At 40.9% G+C, this 26,285-nt stretch overlaps 1 protein-coding gene across 2 annotated transcripts in view; it reads left to right on the forward strand.

The window, feature by feature from the left end:
* mpv17l (MPV17 mitochondrial membrane protein like) overlaps positions 1-26,285 on the forward strand; it is a 99,522-nt gene that overhangs the window by 44,105 nt on the left and 29,132 nt on the right. Inside the window, exons 1-2 of one of the 2 annotated variants that reach the window (XM_059979367.1) lie at positions 3,844-4,140; positions 22,260-22,389. In XM_059979367.1, the coding sequence (XP_059835350.1) occupies positions 4,035-4,140; positions 22,260-22,389 (236 nt within the window). In that variant the 5' untranslated portion in view covers positions 3,844-4,034. Of the gene's footprint in view, positions 1-3,843; positions 4,141-22,259; positions 22,390-26,285 lie in introns of those variants that run through there. The other variant, XM_059979370.1, reaches the window with a different exon arrangement.

Here is a 26,285-nt window from a genome sequence, read left to right on the forward strand (position 1 = left end):
CCGTGCTGTGATTGTTATATGGTTAACTGTTGACCAGAAGAACTATGGTCTACAATTAGTGGATTTGTTGAATCAAGGACAGGGGAAGCAGACAAACCAATTGTCCCTTGTTCCCCCCCCCACCCCCATTTTGTGGACTCTGAACTGATTCTTGCTCTGGGATAATCTATTCAGAGCAATTGAGGGTGGACACAATGAGCTACAAGTAATGGCCTGCTAAACCTGAAAAAATTCTCAAATGGGTAGCTACTTATTATGTTAAATGCCAGATTTACCAAAGAAGCAATCTGTAATCTCATTAGACTCTGTCTGGGTCACCTCATTTAACACAAGGCTGGGGTGGGCAGAACCATGAAACAATTTTGGCTGTAGCTGTGAGCTAGAACCAGTAAGAACGTGATCCAGGTAGGTCAGGTGACTTTGTGCCAACGGAACGGGGATACACCAGTTCAATTGAGGAAGAATACTATAAGAGTCCTGAGCTCCAAATACGTAGGGGCTATAACTCTCCAGCAACCAGAGACCAACCATCACGGATAAGGAGAGCCCCACGGACACATGGACCACAAGGAACGCCTGGCCAGCATAGGCTCCTCTCCCAGGTAATGTCTTTTCTCTTCATTGACTCTTCATGGAGGATCAGGGATTCTAGTGGGGTGCACCCAGGTAGTTAGTTTGAGAACCCATGTGCTTTTTAGTTGAGACAATAAAAGTTACTTGCTGGTAAATACAGATTCTCTGTGCCTCAATGATCAGCATTACAAGGGATGATTCTTGTCAGACATTTATAAAAGAGTTGGACAAGCATGTGAACTGGAGGAGTTTGGAGGAATTTGGACCAAATGCAGACAAATGGGATTATCTCAGGAAGACACTTTGTCAATATGGATGAGGTGGGCCAAAGATTCTCATTCATTGCTCTTTAACCATATTGGTTGTTGCTGATGTTCAATGGGACATAGTGAACTTGTACACAATTTATTAAAGACAAATATGCAGTGTGGCAAGCAATTAAGAGAACAAATTGCATATTAGCTTTTATATGAGATGGTTCAAATACAAGGGCAAGAATTTCTTGTGCAATTTTACATGGCCTTGGTGAGACTGCACCTGGAGTGTTGTTGTATACAGATCCAATTTTGTTGTCCTTACTGAGGAAGGAGATACAATCTGTAGAAGGAAGACTCACTAAATTGGTTCCAGGGATGTCATATTAAGGAGAAATTGAAGATACTGGGACAGATCTCTCTAGACTGAAGTTTTGAAGAATGAGGGCATATTTTGTCAAAAGATACAAAATTCTTAGAGGTCTTGTCAAGCTAGATGCAGGGAAACTGTTTCAACTGGCTGTTAGGGAGCTGATTCAAAATAAGGAGCAGCCCACCTGGGACTGTGAACATAGAACATAAAATATCATCATTATCTGCCGTGTTCAATGACATGGGCGATCATAGTCCATGACCATGATTGTTTTTGACAAATGTTTCTGCAGAAGTGGTTTGCCATTGCCCTCTTCTGGGGTAGTGTCTTCACAAGATGGGTGACCCCAGCTAGTTTCAACGCCATTCAGATTGCCAGCCTAGCATCAGTGCTCACATGACCAGGACGTGCTATGCATCAGCTACTCTTGCGACCATCCGCCACCTGCTCCCATGGCTTCATGTGACCCCAATCAGGTGCTCCATCTTACCCGAGGGTAACCTGCAGGCTAGAGGAAGGAAGGAGCACCTTACTTCTCCTTTGGTAGAGACATATCTCCAGCCCGCCACACAAGACCATAAAACAGAACAGCATATTACAAGCCCTTTGGCCCAGGATGTTATGCTGACCTTTTAACCTACTCCAAGTTGAAGCTAACCTTTCCCTCCTACATAACCCTCCATTTCTCTATTATCCATGTGTAAGATTCTTAAATGCCCCTAATGTATCTATTTCTACCATCACCCCTGTCAGGGCATTCCATGTACCCACTACACTCTGTGTCTAGAACTTACCTCTGACATCCTCTCTATGCTTTCCTCCAATCTTCTTAAAATTATTTCCCCTTGTATTAGCCATTTCCACCCTGGGGCACTGTCTATGGATATCCAATCTATCTATGCCTCTTATCATTGTGTAGATCTTCCTTTGCTTCAAAGAGAAAAGCCCCATTTCAACCTATCTTCACAAGACATCCCCACTAGTCCAGAAGCATCCTGGCAAATATCCTCTGCACGCTTTTTGAAGGTTCCATGTCCTTCCTATAATAGCCTATTTGAAATGAACTAGAAAAGAAATTTCTTAGGATAAGGTTGTATACATTTGGAGCTCTTCACCCCAAAGGTCACTTGTGTTCATTCAAAACACACATCAATGCAGTTTTGGATTTTGGGGTAAATCATTGCATTTTCGAGGGTGGTGTTCGTTACATTTTATAACTCTAAAACCATAAAACTAATTAAAAGGGAAAGATGGGATCCCAGAGATAATTTTTCCAGTTTCGTTTTTACTCTAGTAGGTGCACACATGTGACACAGTGGTGTGATGACGTACGCCATTCACGTATTTTTACATATAACCTGTAATGAACTATTTAAATGAACAAGAATGCTTATTCAAACAATATATTTACAATATTAATCAAATATTGCTGTAATATTAAATACACAACAGTGTTGAAAAGTGGCAGTGGGGTAGATGACTTGCCATGCTTTCACTGAACAGCAGAGCAGGCTCAAAGAACCAGGTGCTTAGTGACACAAGGGACTGCAGATGCTGGAAATCTGCAGCAACACAAAAGGCACTAGAGGGACTCAGCAGATCAGGCAGCTTCCATGGAGGGAAGTGAACAGAATCATAAATCAGATTTATTATCACTGTCAACATGTTATAAAATTTGTTGCCTTGTAGCAGTGGCACAAGACACTAAACATTACTATAAGTTACAATAAATAAATAAATAAATAGCGAAAAAGGAGAATAGTGAGATCGTTTTCACAGACCATTCAGATATCTAATGGTTGAGGAGAAGAAGCTGTTTTTTAAAATGTTGAGTGTGGTTCTTCAGACTTCTGTACGTCTCCCCTGATGGCAATAAGAAGGGAGGATGTTCTCGATGGTGAGGAGGGTTATACTCACGATGGAGCTGGCTGAGACTCCAACCCTCTGAAGCCTCCTGTGCATTGAAACCTCTGTGGTGATGCAAACCGTCAGAATGCTCTGCAGAAATTTACTCGAGTATTTGGTGACATACCACATACCTTCAAAGTCCAATGAAGTACAGTTGTTGGTATGCCTCCTTCATGACTGCACCAATGTGTTGGGCCCAGAGTAGGTCTTCTGAGATGTTGACACCCAAGAACTTGAAGCTGCTCAGCCTTTCCACCACCGACCCCGCAAAGAAGATCAGTGTGTGTTTTCCCAACCTTCAATTCCTGAAGTCCACATTAAATTCCTTGGTCTTGTTGGCATTGAACGAAGAGCCTCAGCCTAAAGTATGGGCTGTCCATTTCCCTCCATAGATACCGACAGGTCTGCAGAGTTCCTCCAGTGTCTTTGTGAGAGGCATCTGTTCATATTTCTCATGTACTTATGACCTTTGCCTTCTGGATGGTTAGAGTAAGCCCAGCTGTCTGTTTCAAGTGAAGAGACCAGTGATGATATGGATCTCTGCTTCCCAGAGTACTCCAAGCATCTTTAGTCTGTAACTGGATGAACTTAGATCCGGAGTGGATAAAGATCGGAGAGCTTATTGTTGTGAGGTGGTGAACTGATCCGACTAATCAGCTAGCTTTGGTTTACATGGTGAACGCCAGTCAGGAGTTGCCGTTTTACTTGACATTGGTACCCAGCCTGCGAGCTACACACATGCGCACTTCCTGAGCCACCTCCACCGCGCACCCCCACCCCGCACGCCCGACAAGATCCCTTTCACAGCCTTACATCAGCGAGGAGGAGGAGCCCAAGGAGGTAGCAGCATGGAGTGAGAGGGGAACATTGGGCAGAGGGAGTACAGTACAGGAGCGGGAACCGAGCGGCAGACAGTGAGCAGAACCATGGAGATGAAGACATCGCCCTCAGCCTCTCTCGACGGCAGGCGATCGCTAAAGAGCTACGGAGCAGTGGAAGAAACCGAGTGGAGTAGGTTGACCGCGGGAAAAGGCAAGTATTCGCATTGTAGCCGGCTATCACCGCAGGTTACATGTTAACTACTCACTGTGCGTTGATGTAGCAAAATTGCAGGACAGATAGATTTGATGCAACACGATGATGTCCATACAAAAAAAAAGATTCTTGCCTGACTTTTTGAAGCAGTCTTTTAACGCTTAGCGTCTGTGCTATGTTTCGTGCAGAATCCACCAGTCTTATTTGATCCCAACCGCTGCTCTGACCTCCTTCCCGGAGATAGTTACAATGGGAATAATCATGGAGATTACAGATCGGTGCCGTGAAAACATTGTGGGAATCCCGAAGTGCCTTTCCTGTGTAACAAATGGACTAAACCCAAAGCTCAGATCTGTTTTTGTTCACTGCAATGTAAAAAAAAGCAATTAAAATTCTTTAGTTTAAATATAATTTCTTTTCGTGGATTATTTTTGCAAAAATAAAGTTTTAAGTTTTCGTGGCTTCTATTTAGTTTGGCCAAAATCTTTTATTTTGTGTTGTTTATTTTACACGCAATATTCAAACACAAATCTTAAAACTTAACTGACAGAATATGATCGTTAAAATAATCCGGTGGTTGACAAATGGTATATGTAATGGGGGGGGGGGGTGATAAATTATGATTGGGTAAATATATTTCAGGTTTAATGCTCGGCTGATTACGAATATGTGAAGTGGTCTCAAAGGTTAACTAGTGACACAGTATTTGTGGGATTTACAAATAAGTAAAACGAATAAAATACTGGGAAAACTGCGAGTTCATCAGCGCCAGTAAAATCGCCAAGGTGGTGCTTTTACTTCCATTTGTAGCTCTGTATACAGTATTCAATCAAAGACAGAAGATTCTTTTGTCGGACACTTGCAAATGAATGTCCAATGTCTTATTCCCGGTAAACCAGCCAAGGCATCAGGCATGTTTGGGAGAGGACGAAGCAGATCTGAGTCAACAAATATTAACCATTTGAAAAGCTGGCAAGGACCATGAATAATCCATCTGCACAATAGAATCCCTGAAGGGATCAGAGTAAACCCACGCACAATGTACAAACCTTAAAACAAACAGAGAATCAAGAAATCGTATTTTTTTTGGTGAAGACGGCAGTTTTCTCAGATAACATGAATATTTATCGAATGATAAATCAAGATTTTAGTGTACTACGATTGATTTCCCAATGCTTTTTATTTAATAGAACAATGACATGCAGAGTATGTAATTTAAAAATTGCTCATTTAAAATGCTCACCTGGAATAGAAAACAGTGTAGTGCAGTATTCCTGAAGATGGGTTTCAATTAAATAATGTTAATTGTGAAATATGCTACATTTTCCATTTAATTTTATACAACACACTGTTTATGATAGTGAACTTGTATCAGATTTCAGAAAAGTGATTCTAGTATAACTTACTATAAACATCAGAACATGATTCTGTGTAAAGCCTTAGGTTTATAGTTTATCTGTTATGATGATTTGTATTTGGCTAAGATAATTGTATTTTCATGCTGCCATCGATGTGATTTGGTTCCAATAACATTATAGTAGCTTTTAAGAGACATTTCTACAATGTAGCTCCTTTAAATATCATGCCAACAGTGGAGAATATTTTAAATGCCATGATCAATTGTATTGCTCTCCTAAATAATGAAATATTTCAGATTCCGATTCGGATTCAGTTTATTGTCATTTAGAAACCACAAATGCAACGCAGTTAAAAAATGAGACAAAACGTTCCCCCAGAATGATATCACAAAAGCACATGACAAAACAGACTACACCAGAAAATCCACATAACGTTTGGCAATCCCCAATCCAGAGTCCGGAGAGGCTGCTACGCCTAATATCAATTTGGGATAGGATGTGGAAATGTACCCCAAAAACCGGTGGGTTTAGTATTTTATATCCGATGAAAATCTCCTTTCTTGTGATATTTCGATATAAAATGCACATTTTTCAATCTCAACCAGAAATATTTTGATAGTTAAATAAAATTAAATATGTCACATAACAAATTACACACACACATATATCTATATATAGTTATATACAAACACATAATTAATAATGAATGTTCAGGACAAATCCAAGGAATAGACTTGTATAAGCTGTATGAATCACCATAAGCTTATTGTTTATAATATTTTGTGTTTATCTCCCACAATAGAAACACATTGAGATAAAACTAAAATAATTTGGATTATGAACTATAATCTTCTGAATAATTGTTGACATTTTTTTATTTAATTTCATTAGAATGAGATTTTGTTGTGCTTCTTACAATTTGATAATGAATTTTATATCAGGTGTCACCTGAAAAGTGATTTCTGTATGGCTTATTAAAACCAGAACACAATTAAGAAGAAAGCCTTGGTTATAGAATACAATAGACCAGAGAACAGAATTAAATGAAAAGTCAGGCAAGTCACTTCATTATTTCAAAAAGAAAATGATGAACACCCTTTGATGTTTTCTTGTCCAGATCTTGTATCGCTTTATTGTGCAGAAGCATTTTATGAAGGTACTGGGCAAATAGGTATTTTATTATTAGGTGTTAATAATTTGAACTTGACCAGACAGAGCAAACCTTAAAATAACATGAAAAAATTTGGAAATTTATAGTAACTAGTGAGATAGTAATAAATTCCAAGACGACACAGAAAGACAAATGGAAACCAGGTAGGTGGTTAGCAGGCAGAAGGTAGCAGAGAGATAAGTGAAGTTACGCTTTGTGACAGAAAGTTCAAAGGAAAGCAAATAAAACATAACATTTTCTAAAGAGCCATTTGAAAAATTGTGCCCAGTTCTATTGCAACTCTAGTAAGAGTTTGGGACCTGGAGAAGGTACAGTGAGCTTTATTAGGTTGGTACTATTGATGAAATCCTTGGGTTGTGTGAAGAAACAAGAACTGGGATTGTTTCCCAATGATTAGAGAAAGTGAAAGGGAAAATTGGTAGTAGTGGTCAAATTTATAGAGGACTTTGATAAAGTAGATTTAAAAAAAAGACTTTTCAGTGGGAAACAGATGAATGAACAGTGCAGGTAAATCAAATATAATAAGGGAAAGAAACAGAGGTGACAAGTTTGAACTATTATGACTGCAGACTGAAGAAGAGCGATGGAAACAGATTCAATAAAAAAATCCAAAAAAATTGGATAAATACTTGAAGAAGAAGAAGAGATATCTGGCTAAGATGAAATTTATCTGGTTAAGATAAATTGCATCATCTTTTGAAGAGTCAGCACAGCTATGGTGGGCAGATTGGTCCCCTTTGGTTCTGCATTGTTCTGTGAGTGAGGTGTCCTAACAATCTAAAAGTGCAAGATCAATGTAAAAAGTAGGATGCAGTAGTTACGTATTATTATAGAAGGTTTACTATAAACAGACCAAACTGCAAGAATTTTTAACAGAGACAGAAATATGGCAAATAGGAGGATTATTTCCACAATAGAAAGACGGACTTCGATAAGGATTAACAGGGAGCAAAAAAGTTTTAGGAAATATTGAAGATTGCAAGACTCATGTAGGAGCTGTCTACAGACCCATAGAGTAGAGATGTGATATGAAGATTTATCTGTACAAAACCAGGAAAATTCACATGGCTGGAATAATTTTGTATAATCTGAAGCTTCAGCATCAGTGTTTTTAGGAGAATAGTGTAGTTCCAGCTGTAAAGGAGAGAATTGATGGTATAAATTCACAATGCCTTAGAGCCAGTATCTTAGAACAGTGAAAGAGGCCAGACTGGGTTTAGTGATGAATCATAGGATAGACCCATTTCAGCAGTGGAGTGACTAGAATTAATTTACTATATAATGGTAAGGAAAATTCTTGCAAATAGCAATCGTGATAAATTGAATCTGATATTAGATTTCAAAGGACAAAGATGAGTCACTAATTTTAAATTTTAGTTTAATGAATTTCAAAAAAACTGAGGAGACATAGGGTTGTAGAATCATTGAACAATACAGTACAGAAATAGGCCCTTTGGCCCAACTCATCATGCTGACCAAGATGCATGATGATATTTCAATTTGCCTATGGTAGTTCAAATCCCTCTAATCTGAGGAATACATTGAATGCAGTACACTGGGCAGAGATGAGAAGTTAATGGATAATCCCTACTGGGGAGCAGTAACCAATGAACTGTTGGGTGTGCATAGACCAGTACATGTGTTTGAAAAGCAGCTGTGATAAGCAGATCTGCTGAAAAAAAGGGTAAAAGGGAAATGGAAGCCAAAGACTTGTAAGGGACAGCCCATGGATAGAAAACAAAGTTTTAGGAGCTGCAATAATGAATATGATTTTGTAAGCCATATCAAGCTAATGGAATTAATAGATATTATCATGCTAGACCCCTTGTGTGCATGCCAGTCACACTTCCATTTCATGACAATATGGCTCCCATTATCCTCTCACCTTTGTCGCTACCATCCCTCCACAAGTAAAGCAGATGCAAGAACTGATTAAGCCACAAGCAGAGATGGCCTTTTGACTACAAGAACAGTCGGTCAGTTGTTTTCCCAGTCCCAAAGAAGGGTCTTGGCCTGAAACATTGACTATTTGTTTACTTCCGTAGATGCTGCCCGACCTGCTGAGTTCCCCCAGCACTTCTTGTATGTTGCTATGTCAATCGTTTTTCCGACTGCTTCTTAAGATATCAGATGTTTGGAGGAATTTAGAAGCAGCTGAAAATATCTTTTAAAAAATTAAAGTCAGAATCAGGTATATTATCACGGGGATGTGACGTGAAATTTGTTAACTTAGCAGGAGCAGTTCATAAGCTAGTAGAGAAAAAAATAATGCTAATAATAAATAAAATAAAAATAATAATAGTAAATAAACAAGTAAATCAATTACTTATATTGAATATATTTTTAAAACGTATAAAAAGAGAAATAATGTATATTTTTTAAAAGTGAGGTAGTCTCCAAAGATTCAATGCCCATTTAGGAATTGGATGGCAGAGGGGAAGAAGCTGTTCCTGAATTGCTGAGTGTGTTCCTTCAGGCTTCTGTACCTCCTAACAGTGAGAAAAGGGCATGCCCTGGGTGCTGGAGGTCCTTAATAATGGACACTGCCGTTCTGAGACACCGCTCCCTAAAGATGTCCTGGGAACTTTGTAAGCTAGTACCCAAGATGGAGCTGACTAGATTTACAACCTTCTGCAGCTTTATTTTGGTCTTGTGCAGTAGCCCCTCCACACCAGACAGTGATGCAGCCTGTCAGAATGCTTTCCACAGTACAACTATAGAAGTTTTTGAGTGCATTGTTGACATGCCAAATCTCTTCAAACTCCTAATGAAGTATAGCCACTGTCTTGCCTTCTTTATAACTACATCGATATGTTGGGACCAGGTTCGAACTTCAGAGATCTTGACACCCAGGAACTTGAAGCTGCTCACTCTCTCCACTTCTGGCTCATTTATAAAGTACAAAATGCCAAATATACATTTAACATGTAAATTAAATAGAAACAGTAATGCTCTTTTAAATAATGTGAAAAGAAATGCAAGCTTTACCTTCTTTCTCTTGATAGTGGTGGTCGGTGACCCCTTTCAGATGAGTTAGACCACAGGAGACATGATGGTTACAGCTGGAGTGAAGTTGAGAGGCCAGAGATGAAATAGAATTGGCCTGACAGCTTAGTACTCTACAGATGTCCCTGGTGAATCTGGTGAAGTCAGAGGTTAGTTAAGCGGAAAGATGCAGGCATTGCTGTAATGTAGATTAACAGCATGGCAGACTTGTTAAATTGTTATTGTACATCTGGTTTCACATAATATAAATTGGGACTGTAAAAAAATGAGATTTTAAAATAAATCAGAGGAAGACCTTTGTAGATTTATGTAGATTTAGAATGGTAATTGCAAAAATAATGGAACCCATAGAAGAGAATTTTCCAAATGTTGATGATATCTGCTCCATGGTATTAATAGCAATATTTGATGAATTAGATAAGTACTTCATTTTCCAAAGTTCAAAATTCAGTAACTGTGCATTTAGAGTGTTTCAGTTGACAGTCCATTACATAGGAAAAAGTGAAGGAAGAAAATAATTAAATAAAGTCCAGTCACTTTATATTAATTGTGGGAAATTTTGAATACTTAAATAAATATGAATTGTTTAGAGCTAATAATAATGTTATAACATGCCAGCATAACACTATTATAGTGCCAATGATCAGCAATCAGGGTCTAATCCCTGCTGCTGCCTGTAAGTAATTCTACGTTCTTCCTGTAACTGTGTGGGTTTCCTCTGGGTGCTCTGGTTTCCTCCCATATTCCAATGACGTACAGATTAGCGTTAGTAGGTTGTGGGCATGCCACGTTAGGGTTAGTAGGTTGTGGGCATGCCACGTTAGTGTTAGTAGGTTGTGGGCATGCCACGTTAGTGTTAGCAGGTTGTGGGCATGCTTCGTTAGTGTCAGTAGGTTGTGGGCATGCTACGTTAGTGTTAGCAGGTTGTGGGCATGCTACGTTAGTGTTAGTAGGTTGTGGGCATGCCACATTAGTGTTAGTAGGTTGTGGGCATGCTATGTTAGTGTTAGCAGGTTGTGGGCATGCTACGTTAGTGTTAGTAGGTTGTGGGCATGCCACATTAGTGTTAGTAGGTTGTGGGCATGCTATGTTAGTGTTAGTAGGTTGTGGGCATGCTATGTTAGTGTTAGTAGGTTGTGGGCATGCCACATTAGTGTTAGTAGGTTGTGGGCATGCTATGTTAGTGTTAGTAGGTTGTGGGCATGCCACGTTAATGTTAGTAGGTTGTGGGCATGCCACGTTAGTTTTAGTAGGTTGTGGGCATGCTACTTTAGTGTCAGTAGGTTGTGGGCATGCTACGTTAGTGTCAGTAGGTTGTGGGCATGCTACGTTAGTGTTAGTAGGTTGTGGGCATGCCACATTAGTGTTAGTAGGTTGTGGGCATGCTATGTTAGTGTTAGTAGGTTGTGGGCATGCTACGTTAGTGTTAGTAGGTTGTGGGCATGCCACATTAGTGTTAGTAGGTTGTGGGCATGCTATGTTAGTGTTAGTAGGTTGTGGGCATGCCACGTTAATGTTAGTAGGTTGTGGGCATGCCACGTTAGTTTTAGTAGGTTGTGGGCATGCTACGTTAGTGTCAGTAGGTTGTGGGCATGCTACGTTAGTGTCAGTAGGTTGTGGGCATGCTACGTTAATGCTGGAAGCATGGCAACACTTGTGGACTGCCCCACCATATCTTTGGACTGTGTTTGGCTGTTGAAGCAAATGATATATTGCACTGTATGATTTGATATTTCAAAGTATGTGTGACAAATCAAACTAATCTTGTCCTATAGTTCAACAAATTGTTGAGGAAATGCTGGCATATACAGGGAGAACAGCAGTCCTCCTCAAGTGTCTCCTTCGAGTGGCTGAAGGACAGTTCCCAATTGTCGTGTGGATTTTATCCAGCAGAGGGAATGTGTACATCTTTACAAAGTGAAAACACTGAGATAAGTATAGGGAGCAACATAATCGGCAGTATATGGGCCTCACAGAAATCTTTGACTCTGTCAAGTGACAACTTGCAATATGTCAGTTTCCATAGATGTTCATCTCCCTATAGCTGCCAGATGAAGGCAAGCAAAGTGTAACCGTAACCAGTGATACCTTTAGTGCGGGACGGGCTGTGTCATTCCCCCAGTCTTTCTGATCACGAAGCCTGCTAGTGGACAGGAGCCAGTCTACAGGATGAATGAGAAACATTTTGTTCATTCCAGACCAGGATCATGCCAACTTCAGTCACTGGCCTATACTACACAATGATCCTTGTGTACAGGTAAGTCAGAAGGCTGAGCTCCAACTAAACATAAACTTGCTCACTGATGTATATGATAGAATTGATTGTAGGCTTAATATCTGTGAAACCAAGGTTATCTTTCAAATTTTCCCCACTATGCAATACTATTCTCTAACAATAATTATTTCATGGCCGGACACTGAGAATCATTTCCTGAATCCCAGAAGGCACCTCTCAACAAAAGCATCCACCAAGAATGAGTTTCACCTACAGTGCACCAGCACAGCCTTTGGCCATCTGGAGAAAAGGGGGTTTTAAAATCTCAAAGTCTACTGAGCAGCTTTGATACCTGCTCTTCCTCACATGAATTTCCTATGGCGGGCATTTCAAAGCACCAGTGAAATATCAGTGCCATCTTGTCCACCTCAGTGTTCCTCTCCCAGGCCAAAGTCTGCACAATTGTGCACCTAATTACATTTGTGAGCTCATTGCCACAGAGTTTGCACACAGATTTCACAGGGATTCGATCGTGAACTCCATTAAATTGAGAAATTGTCAGAGAACAGCAGAAGCAATTCAAGAATGTTCTTCAAATTTCGTCGAGGAAGTGTAACAACCCCTCCCGTTCCCGTGTTTACAATTCAAGTACTTTCCACATGAGCATCAACTAGCCAAACTGGATACCTGCTAGCCTATTAGCATTGCCCCAAACTGGCTTCGTCAGCCACCTGGGCACCAGTGGAATTGGAGTGGAAGTAAATCATATTTGGTCCTGGGGGACTGCTTGATAAGAAGATTGTTATAAAAATCACAGAACTGAATGAAACTCTTCAAGTAATCTATGCTAAGATTTATTCACATATTTCCTCAAGACATACAATGAGGCTAAACACAAAGTACACTGTGAAGTCGTGGTCAAACCAACACGTACAAACAAGCTGGATGAACTCAGCAGATTGGGCAGCATCCATTGAAACGAGTGGTCGACGTTTCGGGCCGAGACCCTTCGTCAGGACTGAAGAAGGAGGGGGCAGGGGCCCTATAAAGAAGGTGGGGGGAGGGTGGAAAACCAATCAGAGGAAAGATCAAGGGGTGGGGGAGAGGATAGGCAGGAGAGGTGAAGAAGGAATGTAAGAGGAAAGCACTATGGGTAGTAGAAGAAGGCAGAATCATGAGAGGTGATAGGCAGCTGGAAGAGGAGGCAGAGTAAAAGTGGGATGGGGGAAGGGAGACGGAGGGAATTACTAGAAGTTGGAGAATTCGATGTTCATACCAAGGGGCTGGAGACTACCCAGATGGTTGTCAACACCTCATATACCATCTGGGTAGTCTCCAGTCCCTTGGTATGAACAGCAAATTCTCCAATTTCCGGTAATTCCCTGTCTCTCCCTTCCCCCATCCCACTCTCACTCTGCCTCCTCTTCCAGCTGCCTATCACCTCTCTCATGATTCTGTCTTCTTCTACTACCCATAATGCTTTCCCCTTACATTCCTTCTTCACCTCTTCCTGCCTATCCCCTCCCAGCTTCCCCTCCTCCACCCCTTGATCTTTCCTCTGATTGGATTTTCACCTGGCACCTTCCACCCTCCCCCCACCTTCTTTATAGGGTCCCTGCCCCCTCCTTCTTCAGTCCTGACGAAGGGTCTCGGCCCGAAACGTTGACTGCTCATTTCAACGGATGCTGCCCGACCTTCTGAGTTCATCCAGCTTGTTTGTACATGTTGATACAATGAGGCTATATGGCCCATGAGTGTATCTTTTTATTTATTAATTTACAGGATGTGGGTGTCACCATCTAAGCCAGCATTTATTGCCCATCCCTAGTTGCCCTGGGGAAGGTGGTGGTGAGCTGCCTTCTTGAACCGCTGCAGCTCTGAGGCGTAGGTGCTCCCACAATGCTGTTAGTGAGGGACTTCCATGATTTTGACCCAGCAACAATGAAGGAAAGGTGATATGTTTCCAAGTCAGGATGGTCGGTGACTTGGAGGGGGATTTCTAAGTCGTATCTACTGGAAATCCCAGGTATCTACTGTTCTCGTCCTTCCAGATGGTAGTGTACGTGGGCCTGGGAGGTGCTGTCTTAGGAACTTCGGTGCATTGTTGCAGTGCATCTTGTAGATAGTACACATTGCTGAAACTGTTCATCGATGGTGGAGGGATTGGATGCTTGTGGAAGGGGTACCAATCAAGTGGGCTTCTTGTACTGGATGGGTCAAGCTTCTGAAGTGTTGATGGAGCTGCACTCATCCAGGTGAGTGGTGAGTATTCCATTACACTCCTGACCTGAACTGTGTAGATGGTGGACAGGCCTTGGGGAGTCAGGAGGTGATTTACATAAGCAGGATTCATAGTTTTTGACCTGCTCTGATAGCCACAGTGTTTATATGGCTAGACCAGTTCAGTTTCCTGTCAATAGTAACCCTCCCCCCCCCCCCCCCCAGGATGTTGATAGTAGGGGATTCAATACGCTGGCCCTCAGACCAGATCATTTGCTTACCACCTGTCTCCTGCTTATTTCCTTGTCCCCTCTTCTCACTGGTTCTCATTAAGTTCTCCTACCACCCTCCTCCAGAGCAGACACGATGGACCAAACGGACTAATTTTACTGCAGCCAATTAACCTAACAACCAACATGACTTTGAGATGTGGGAGGACACTGAATCACTGGATAAACCCACGGGAGAACACACAACACAGAAGAACAGCCTTCGAGCTGTAAGACAGTCCACTCCCTGCAGGTCTCCTGTACCACACATTCAGAATAATGTAAGTACAATCTCCCAAATGAATCTCATCTGGAAAAGGGAGCCCAAAACTTAAAAATAAAGGTTAAGTATTATATTTGACTTGCACTTACTGTAAAATAAAAGGCTCAACCTAATTATACTTGCTGATTCATAATATGGCTGTGTATAGCAGAACAACTAACACAACCACTTCACAACATCAGCAATCACCAGTCAGGGTTTGATTCTGGCCACTGTCTGTGAAGAATTTTTGTGTTCTCCCTGTGACTGTCTATATTTCTTCTGGGTGCTCTAGTTTCCTACCACATCTTAAAGAAGTACAGGTTAGGGTTAGTAAGATGTGGTTATTTGAGTTACTGTCACCTTCCTGTCAGCTTGAACTAGTCCGGCTATTCTCCTCTGACCTCTCTCATTAACAAGGTGTTGTTTTGCCCACAGAACTGGAAGTCTTTGTTTTTTTTTTGCACAATTCTCTGTAAGTTCTGGCACCAGCAATCATTCCATGGTCAAAGTCACTTGCATCACATTTCTGATGTTTGATCTGAACAACAACTGAATTTCTTGACCATGTCTATGTGCTCTAATACGTTAAGTTGCTGCCACTTGATTGGCTGACTAGATATTTGCATAACGAGCAGGAGTATAGGTGTACCTAACAAAGTGGCCACTGAATGAAAATATGTCTGTTTTCCCCATATACTTGTGCACTTACAACTGAGAGCTTCATATTTTTTATCTTCGAAAAGTCTGATGGTTTCTTGCAGTAAGAGGAATACATTTGGCTTAATTGAACTTTTTAAGGTGATTTTTGAATGAACACTGTGCATTGTGTTGATAACCTTTGATTCATGAAGTCTTTACTTTGATATTTTATAAGTTTATTCAACAAAATTATTATCCTTTTCACAAATGCCACAACATCTTCCAGATTAAAATGGCACTGGTGAACCTTGGCAGCTTCTGGCTAGTGGCTAATAAAACAAGGAGAACAACAAAATACTTGTTATTGACAATTTTTCTGGCAAATCATCATTGCAAGTAATAGTCTGTAACCTCCCTTTGGGGTTGAGGCAACTCGATGTGGCAGAACCAAAGTGAGGTGAGGCAACGGACCAGTTGCCGCAAGCGAGGAGGACCCAAGGTTCAATTCCTTTAAGTGCCGTGCCGAAGGCTCAGGCACCAGAGCATACGGTAGCAACTGAACTTGATGTTTGGATGGAGACGTATGCACCGTGCTGATTTGGAAAGGTCAGATACAGGTTGAAACAAGGCATTGGGATCCTGACCTCAGAGCATATCGAGTCGATTGAACCCAACGTTTGGATGCCAATTTAGGCTGGGCTAGTTTGAAAAAGTCAGGGCGCCAGGGCCCGATGTGAGGGACAGGCAGGTTCAGACTACTGCTCCATGACTCGGCTCTGTGCTGAACTATGGGACTCTCTTTGCGGACTTCAGTTCAAAGCGCTACTTGCTTGTGGTTATTGTGTGCATGATGTGTTTTTCACTCTGCACAATGGATGCTCGATGGCCTTTTGTTAATTGGTTCTTTTGGGTTTCTTTGTTTTCTGGCTGCCTGTAAGGAGACAAATCTCAAGGTTGTATAAGACCATAAGATATGGGAGCAGAATTAGGCCATTTGGCCCATCAAGTCTGCTTCATCATTTCATCATGACTGATCCAACTTTCCTCTCAGCCCCAACCTCCTGCATTCTCTCCATATCCCTTCAAACCCTGAGCATTCAAGAATCTATCAACCTCTACCTAAATCTACATAAAGACTTGGCCTCCACAGCTGCCTGTAACCAAGAATTCCACAGATTCACCACTCTCTGGCTAAAGAAATTCCTCCTCACTCTGTTCTAAAAGGATGCAACTCTATTCTGAGGTTGTGTCCTCTGGTCTTAGTCTCTCCCACCATAGGAAACATCTTCTCCACATTCACTCTATCAAGGCCTTTCACTATTCAATAGGTTTCAATGAGGTCACCCCTCATTCTTCTGAATTCTAGTGAATATAAGCCCACACCTGTCAAACACTCTTCATACGACAAGTCGTTCAATCCTGGTATCATAATGTATATGTACTTTGATAATAAGTGCACTTTGAACTTGAATTTTGAACTTTAGCCTTCTAACATGTTGGCAAGCTTTCTGTAATCTGCATTTTAGTTTGTTTCTTCACATCTAGCATTTCTGAAAACCCAGTCTTAAAATCTATGTTTATTAATTTGCTGATATAAGGGAGCATAATTGGAAGGTGATTGGATAAAAGTGTAGGGGTAATGGCAGAGTTTTTACACAGCGAGTGATAAATGCATGGAACGTGCTGCCAGCGGAGCTGGTAAAGGCAGATAAATTAGGGACATTTCATAGACTCTTAGATAGGCACATGGACGAAAGCAAAATGGAGGGCGAGGTGGGAGGGAAGGGTTAGATTGGTCTTAGAGCAGGTGAACAAGTCAGCACAATATAGTGGACTGAAGGGCCTGTACTGTACAGTTAATTGTTCTTTCTTCTTTTTCTACTTGTATGTAAAAACTTGGTGTCTACTGATATTTTGTCCCAATTTCAAGCTTTATACAACTCTATCTTTAAGGATCAGTAACGAACAGTTACAACGTATAAATAATCTTATATTCCACTAACAAGGTTACCAGCATCAAAGCTGGTGAAAAGTACTCTTTACGGCCTGAGGATGTTTCATAATTTAGTATCTGTACTGTTAACATAGATTATATATTTAAATTATGCAATTGTTTTATTAGTATTGAAATTAATGTAAAGTGCTTCATTTTGCTTTTAATCAACAGCCCCATTTTACATGTGCCGCTGATGAAGTGCCCATCACTATTAGGTGGCTTCTTTGTTTATATGCAAAGTGTTTTCATCAAGCGTTTACAACATGAGGATATAATTTCAGCTGCAACTATTCTCTGAGCAGCCTAATTCTGAGAAACGCTTTCCTCTCCATCTCCAAGGCTGATAAGAAATTAATGACTGGCAGAAAGTCAGAATGCCTCAGAGGACTCTGCATTTAATAAATTGCTTCCAAAATCTTGTCACTGCAGTTATGTCGACAAACACAAAAGCAGGTGTACATCGCAAGTTCCTAATGGCAACAAAAAGAATGTGTGGGAGAGGGAGAATTGTTGCCAACGGCACCGACTAATTTCTGTCCCTTTTCATATTAATTATAGAGCCTTGAGGCACATTAGTAGAACTGTTGATGGCTTATCAGAGAATAATAGTCACGTTATCAATGATCTCACAACCATTAAAATAGTGTACACACGTTATATCTGAAGCCCTGTTGGTGAAAAATTCACCAGAACATTAAGGATGAAGATTGAGAAATCACATCTTGCTGAGAAACACTTATTTATATGCATTTGATGTGTTATTCAAAACATCAGAATTGTAAAAAAAATCAGTGGTTTCAAAATTCAAGTACATTTAATATCAAAGAATGTATAGATTATACAACCTTGAGATTTGGTTGCTCACAGGTAGCCACAAAGCAAGAAACATGAATGAACCCAGTTTAAAGAAAATGAAAGTAAAAATGAGCACTCGATGTGCAAGGGAAAGAAGAGAAAAAATACAAGCCATGCAAACAGTTGAAGCGAACAACAGCATTCCAAACCACAACTGAGACCTCAGATCAGAACCCCGGAGCAGGCCCAAAGCCTTGCTTATCAGTTCATCATATCAGCAGGCACTGAGCACAGCAGCCAGGGCAGTCTTCATAGCCTCAGTGCCGTGGAGATAATCATTGCGGAGACCATGGTTTGATGTTGGCTCCACAAACTACACGGGTTTCCTCCTGGGTCACCAATATACTAAATGTGCTGCACAAAGGAAAACGGAGAGGCATCCAATGTGACCAGTGCTTGCCTAGATAATACATGACTTTGGCCTTGTTAGATGTGGCCTGCATAAGGTGTGTCACTTAAGCAGAAGGAAGCTTTCATAAATATTTCTGGGTCCCACTTCATTTTTATTTCAAAAGGGCTTTGCCTGTGGAGACTGAAGCTGGGAACCTGATTCCCTGAGGTCACCATCCCCATCCTCCCAATCTTGATTCTGGCCTGGCCAAAGATCAAACTACCACTCTCTTCTCTGTATCTCTACCTCTCCACTGCAATCACCAGGACGACCATTATAATCATGATTAGATTGATCCCTGACAACCAGAATGGATCCTCAGTCCTAGTTACTCCCTAGCAAGCCAACAATCTTTCTCCCTGGGAAGGGGAGCGAAAAATTAGAGGGCATAGGCTTAAGGTGAGAGATGAAAGGCTTTAAAAAAACCTGTACTAGCAGAGGGTGCTACCTATACTGAAAGTGATTTAGGCAAGAGCAGTCACAACATTCAAAAGATGTAGATAGGAGGTATTAGAGGGATATGGGTCAAATGTAAGCATATGGGACTAGCTTGGTAAGTAGCATGATCATCATAGCTGTGATGGGCCAAAGGGTCTCCTTTCATGTTGTATTACTCTATGACTATGTCTATGAGCATGCGAACAGCCATTGCTCACAAAGTCTACAAGTGTTATTCCGTAGTGTATGACTTATTAGTTCCTTTGTATTATAAAATTCCAGAGCAACTGGAGTGTATGTTCCCTGAATTAATTCCACTGAATGGTCACTGACTTAGCAGGGCAAAATCCACAAAATGCTGGAGGAACTCTGCAGGTCAGGCAGAGTCTATGGAAATGAATAAACAGTCGACGTTTCGAGCCGAGACCCTGCATTGGGATCGGAAAAAAAGATGAGAAGTCAGAGCAGGAAGTTGGGGAGAAGCACAAGGTGGCAGGTGAAACTGGGGGGGGGGGGGGAGTGAAGTAAAAAGTTGGGAAGTTGATTGGTGAAAGAGGTAAAGGGCTGGAGGAGGAAGAATCTGATAGGACAGGGTAGAAGATCTTGGAAGAAAGGGAAGGATGAGGAGCACCAGAGGAGGGTGTTGGGCAGGTAAGGAGATAGGAGAGAGAGGGAAACAGGAATGGGGATAGTTGAAGGAGGGGTGGGAATATCGGAAGTTTGAGAAATCAGTGTTTATGCTGAGTTCCTCCAGCATTTTGTGTGTGTTTTGCCCTGGATTTCCAGCATCTGCAAATTTTCTTCTATCACTGAATTAACGTATCTTTCCTACCTCCAAGCAACTTCCAGTCAAAGAATCCTGTCTTTGACATCTAAAGCAAATAGTGTACCTTCAACAAAGCAATAAAAGACTCAGTCCAACTTGTGCATTGGTGGAGACAAGAATCTCCCAAGACAGAGGCAGCTCAGTCCATCGAATGCTGACCACTCACTGGTCTATTGTGTTCCTCAGTATGTACTGTGAATGCCTGCAAGAAAATGAATTCTATATGCTGACATATATGCACTTTGTTAATAAAGTTACTTTGAACAAGTGCTGAAATTCCGTGATTAATGATGTGTTCAGAGGAGTTTCAGATAAATGCACTAGATGTGGACAATTAGTGAAATGTATGGTTGCAATCTAAGCTTCAACCAAAACACCTGAGAGGAATCTTCCAGAAACTTCCTGCAGTGAGATGGGGGAAGAATGTTGTTAGTCTGTTAGCTGCTGCTGATTCTTACAGATGTAAATTGGAAAATGCAGGCCGTGAGCTTCATGGGGAATTGGATTCCCAGGGCACAGGAGCTGAAGTAACAAGCTACACGCCCGTCTTCAATCCTGGGGGAGCTTCAGTGAATGGAAGTGTAACCTCTTAATTAAACTTCTATCTACAGTCTGTTTTCGTATTAAACATCAAGGTCATGCTGAAATACTCACTGGTCCATAACTGAAAAATATATATTTTTAAATAAATAGAGCCAGAACGGACTTTTTTTGTGTGATTCTGAGGCAGGTCAAATGCTCTCAGGATAATCACCATCACAAAATTATAGCAACCAATTCATCTGACTGAAAGCATAATAATGCTGTATTGTTACTTATTTTTGTCTTTTTACACTGGTCTTGGAGAAAGAGCCTCTATAACTCCTCAAATTATACTGCTGCCTGGCCTTCAGAGATCTCATTACCATATTCTTCTGTTGAGCTCTACCAGCATTAGACCAGAAGACATAGGAGCAGAATTAGGCCATTTGGCCCATCGAGTCTGCTCTTTTATTTCATCATGGCCATTCCAACTTCCCTCTCAGCCCCAAACTCCTGCTTTCTCTTCATATCCCTTCATGCCCTGACCAATCAAGAATCAACCTCTGCCTTAAATATACATGGAGACTTGGCCTCCACAATTCTGGCAAAGAATTCCACAGCTTCACCACCCTCTGGCTAAAGAAATTCCTCCTCATCTCCATTCTAAAAGGAACCCCCTCTTTTCTGAGGCTGTGACCTCTGGTCTTAGACTCTCCCATGCTGGTTGTCTTCATAGGCAACCAGGATTATTTTGTGCATTTCCTAAGTATCTGGTATAAGTTAGAACAGGTAGTATACAGTAACCTATCCTTACCTTACTTCCTGCAGTATCTGGGAGTGCCCATGTAAATACTGAGAAAACACTCTTTATTGCAGGATAAATGCCCTAAATTTACAAAAAAACCCATGCAGAAACTTATTCCACATCTATAGAGAGAGGCTTTATTGACTTTGGGAGCTCCCTGGGATTGTGGATGATAAGCTTCCATTCTTCTCTGGAGGAGAGAATGATGCCTGTGCATGGATTCTGAGCACAGTTACCACAAGGGCTCGACAGAGCAAGGACTTAGTCTAATGGCAAGCAATTTATTTGTTTATTGAGATATAGCACAGAATAGCCCATTCAACCCTTTGAGCCATGTTGTCCAGCATTCCCCTGATTCCCCCAGCCTAATCACAGGACAATTTACAATGACCAATTAACCTACCAACGGTAGGAAACAGGAAAAGCCAGAGGAAACCCATGCAGTCACAGAGAGACATTGGCTGAAATTGAACCCGGGTTGCTGGTACTGTAAAGCGTTGTGCTAACCACTACACTACCGTGCTGCCTGAGTCGATAGTTGACCTGTGGACACTTACATCAGCAACAGAGATGTGCCCTGGATACATGAACACTTGGGAAAATTTTTGCCCGCACTGTTTTCCTTAGCTCTCCTCCCTCACGCTCTGCCTTGACAGTGACTAAACCTCCAATCTCTCTTGGGTAGAAAATTTGAAAACTTCTGGGTGAAGAAAAATCTTCTCATTTTCATCCCTAATGGGGCTGGTCGGCAGCAGAATATCCAAATGCTACTGGGTCACTTAGACGATAATGGGTACCATTATGGATGAGGTGATTTTATGGACTGGTGGTAGCTGAATGTGGAAATATAGCCGTTATAGTTAATTTGAAATATAGAATCTAATAGAGCAAAAAAATGATTACATCAATTTAATAATGATTAAAATTTCTCAGAAGAATGGCTTGATTAAGTAAAACTGAACGAGCTGTTAGAAAATATAATGATATGTAAATTGGGGAAATTATTTTGGTTTGGTGTCACTCAGTATTAATGAACTAGTGGTTTATAAAGCTGCAGCAAAGATAATTTTGATTGATGACAAAAGCCGCAACTTGTAATTTTCACAGTTTATCTGATGGGTCTTCACTTTATTTTCACAGTTGCAGATCAGCTTGACATTATCTCCATGGCTGATTTGACCACAACTCCAGACGAAATTGAGATGGAAATGGCACGGATCCAACGGCTTCGGGAGGTGCTTGTCCGGAGGGAATCGGAGCTGCGATTTATGTAGGTATTTGGGTATCCGATTCACCATCAAACTCTGCTGAGTGAGTTACTTCTACAGATGAACCGTGATTGTTGGTTCTTGAGTACATAAAGTTTAACATTTAACAGCACCGCTTTAATAAATGTTTATATAATATTTGGTTCAGTTCAGTGGCAATTTTTGATTTTTATTGGATTAGGCAAAATTGCTTAATTTAGTTTATTTAAAGTTCTTTAGTCAACAAGCTTCTTTTGATGCTAAAAGCAAAAGGAGTAGGCAAGACTTTTCAGGTTAAATCTCTAATCTGGTTTGATATGCAACAAATCACATAGATATTGGCAAGACTAGAGACTCCAATTGCAAATGATATTCAAAAATAGATAGGGAAGAGGAAGGTGGGAAAAGATGGAATTAAGGGTTGAGCTAGGCCTGGAGTGTAAGGAGTTATGAGCTGGAAAAGGATTATTGAACGTAAATGTATTCTGTCAAGTCATGTGCTATTTGCTCTGATTGAAATAATCAATTATTAGCTAGCTACTAACTTTAACCAACATACTCTTGGTCAACTGTGCTTAGGTAGCATAGGGGCTAGTGGAAGGCTTTACAGCACTAATGATTGGGGTTCAGTTCCTGCCGCAGTTTGTATGTTCTTCTTGTGATCACGTGAGTTTTCTCCAGGTGCTCCAGTTTCCTCCCACATTTCAGAGACGAATGGGTCAGGGTTAGTGAGTTGTGGGCATGATAGGTTGGCGCTGAAGAATGGCATTGTTACAGGATTCCCCCCCCCCCCCCAACACTGTGTTGGTTGTTGGCGCAAATGACGTATTTCACTGTGGTTTGATGTACATGTGATAAATAAAGCTAACCTTTATCTTCCCTCTTAGCACACTTTGCACCAGATGTTATGTATCCCTGTGTGAATGAAGGAGGAGAAGAGGATGCTGTTGATCATCCAAAATAAAATGAATTATTTCTGGCAAGAGTCCAAAACCAAGAACACTGTGTTGCTTTTGAATCTTTATATTAATTCCCTCAATTTAGTGGTTATTTAAGTGCTACAAATCTCAGACCAAACTCCAGGATAAAAGATTACTGCAGAATAGTCATGTTTCCCAGGTTAGTCATGTTTTCCCCATGTTATTAGAGATACAAAGCAGTAGAGAGTTTAGAAAAAAAAATTTTCATGTAACTTTATAGGTCCCTACTTTCCTATAATTTTCATTTTAGACTCAATGAAAATTTTTTCACATCTGTATATTGCTTTCCAAGTGCCAGGATATAGAAGAGAGAATAGTCCAACACAGGAAAAGGCCCTTTGGCCCACAGAGTTGTGCCGAGCCAGCTGAAAAGCAAATCAAAAACACCCAAACACTAATCTGTCCTACCTACATGTAGAAATAAGATGTTTAATCATCACCATCCTTCCTGTGATAGAAGTTATGAAATATTGTGTAGTACGCTGCTTCATCAGTTAGTGACTCAGTGCATTTCATCATATTACCAAACAGCCACCCATTAGACACAAACAATGTGGGCTTCAAGTTTTGAATTTATTAAATGAAATGATTCACATGTAGTTATCTGTTGTAGATTTTACATCTTTCTGAGGCTTTCAATATAAATATTGCCTCTGTGTTGTTGACAAGTGCAGTACGTGTAAGATGTTGGAAGAGAGCTCCTTGATTGCTTTCAGATCTCTATCCAGTTACCTTCCCTTTGCAAGCCTCGCCCTAATGGGAGCCTGTTGCCATAGAGAAGGGCATGAAACATGAGTACAGTTTCAAGTTGGATCATCATCTGGTTTCCAGGGAAGCAATACCTCAGAATTATGTTTCAAAATACTGAATGATTGTCTATTGTGAATGATGAGTTTCGCCTAAGATGAACAGCCAGGAAGTCCTACGGTCAATTAGCCGAATACAACCTTAGTGAAGCAACTGTTGCATAGGCAATAAAACCAGTTGTCACTTTCATCTCAACCATTTTGTACTGTTGCCAAAGCTCATTATAACACATGACAGCAAACAAACAAAAACAGACTCCGTTTGGAATAGTAAGCAGCCCCTTGGTGCTTAACATTGCTCTCAGGATGCACGGATATCGTGACAAGAAATTGCCTGTAATCATTTCTACTGTTGTTCTTCAATTCGACCCTCTCTGCCCCTGCTGTGCCATGAAAATCCTCTTGGAAGTTCACCAATTGCATTTAAATGAGGACCCAGGGAAACCCCAGTTGTTCATCAGGAATGTGAAATGGTCAAATATCTCTGACAAACCAAAAAGGAGAACTTAGGTCCTAAGTAAAGAGAATTTTAAAGAGAATTTTTTTTTCCCAATGGTAATGTGACTCAAGGCGCTTTCTGTTCTCTAGTTGGGTAGATCAGAACTTTCTCCAGCTCTTCAGCTGCCTGAACTGAGCAGAAGGGAGTATTGGAATCTTTTCCAGGGGGAAGTTTCTGCCAGTTTCTTCCCAATTGATGATTATGAACCATTCTTACCAATGAAATTCATTTTGTAACTGGCACTGTCCTCTCAAAAATAAGTTGCCAACAGTCATTGTCAGATGTTTGGGTCATGAACATTACTAAATTCAATGACAAATAAGCAACTTCATGCACTAGAAAGGATTTATAAAACTACAGATTTTTAAAAAAACCATACATAGAACATTACAGCACAGTACAGGTCCTTTAGCCCACGATGTTGTGTTGAGCTTACTCTAAGATCAATCTAACCCTTCCCTCCCACATACCCCTCCAGTTTTCTATCATCCATGTTCTTATCTAAGAGTCCCTAATGTTTCTTAAATGTCCTTAATGTATCTGCCTCTACCATCACCCTTGGCACTGTGTTCCACACACCCACCGGTTTCCATGTATAAAACCTACTTCTGACACCCTCCCTATACTTCCGTCCAATCACCTTAAAATGATGCCCCCTGCTTCCTTTGCTGACACGATTATAATCATGTATAAGCTTCATTCTGTGCAGGCATGACTACAATTTCTATTAGGACTTTAATACTTTTAATATTTAAAGTCAGAATTGATCATTTCAGTGTGCCTGAAGGGTTTACTGAATTGTTTTGGTTTGATTGCTTGATGTAGGTCAGTAATAATTGAAGAACTTGGTCTGAACAATTACAGGCGTATGCTGCAATAAGTAATGAATCTATAACATATTGTAAGGCTCCCAATTTTACCGTAATGTCTGAGTTTGCTATATGTTGGGAGGCCAGATTGTTGAGAAATGCAGTGCTTTGTAACTATTCACAAGGGGTGACACGTTCTTGTGGCACAATCTCTACTACAGTCAGCAGAAAATAGAGAAAAATTCTGAACTAACGGGGCTAATCAGCAGATTGATCAGCAGAGCCTTTCCCTCTTCCTCCCACCACTGACTCACTGCTTCACCTCACTACCTGGACATGTCGTGCATGTGAATACAGATTGAGTGATGGCGCTTGGCCAAGTGGTTAAGGCGTTCGTCTAGTGATCTGAGGGTCACGAGTTTGAGCCTTGGCTGAGGCTGTATGTGTGTCCTTGAGCAAGGCACTTAACCACACATTGCTCTGCGACGACACCGGTGCCAAGCAGTATGGGTCCTAATCCCCTTCCCTTGGACAACATCGGTGGCATGGAGAGGGGAGACTTGCAGCATGGGTAACTGCAGGTCTTCCATAAAAAAAATAACCTTGCCCAGGTTTGCGCCCTGGAAAATTCCCAAGGCACAAATCCATGGTCTATCAAGACTAACAGAGGCCTACTACTACTATACAGGTTGAATACATCATATTCAAAATATTTGGGTCTGGAAATGTTTTGAATTTTGGATTTTTTTTTGTATTTTGGAACATAAAATGAGATAGCTTGAGATCGCCATCATTTTTGTGCTACTGGTAAGCAGTCTTAGACTT

This window comes from Hypanus sabinus, chromosome 9 (genome assembly GCF_030144855.1).
Source record: "Hypanus sabinus isolate sHypSab1 chromosome 9, sHypSab1.hap1, whole genome shotgun sequence".
Taxonomy (NCBI): domain Eukaryota; kingdom Metazoa; phylum Chordata; class Chondrichthyes; order Myliobatiformes; family Dasyatidae; genus Hypanus; species Hypanus sabinus.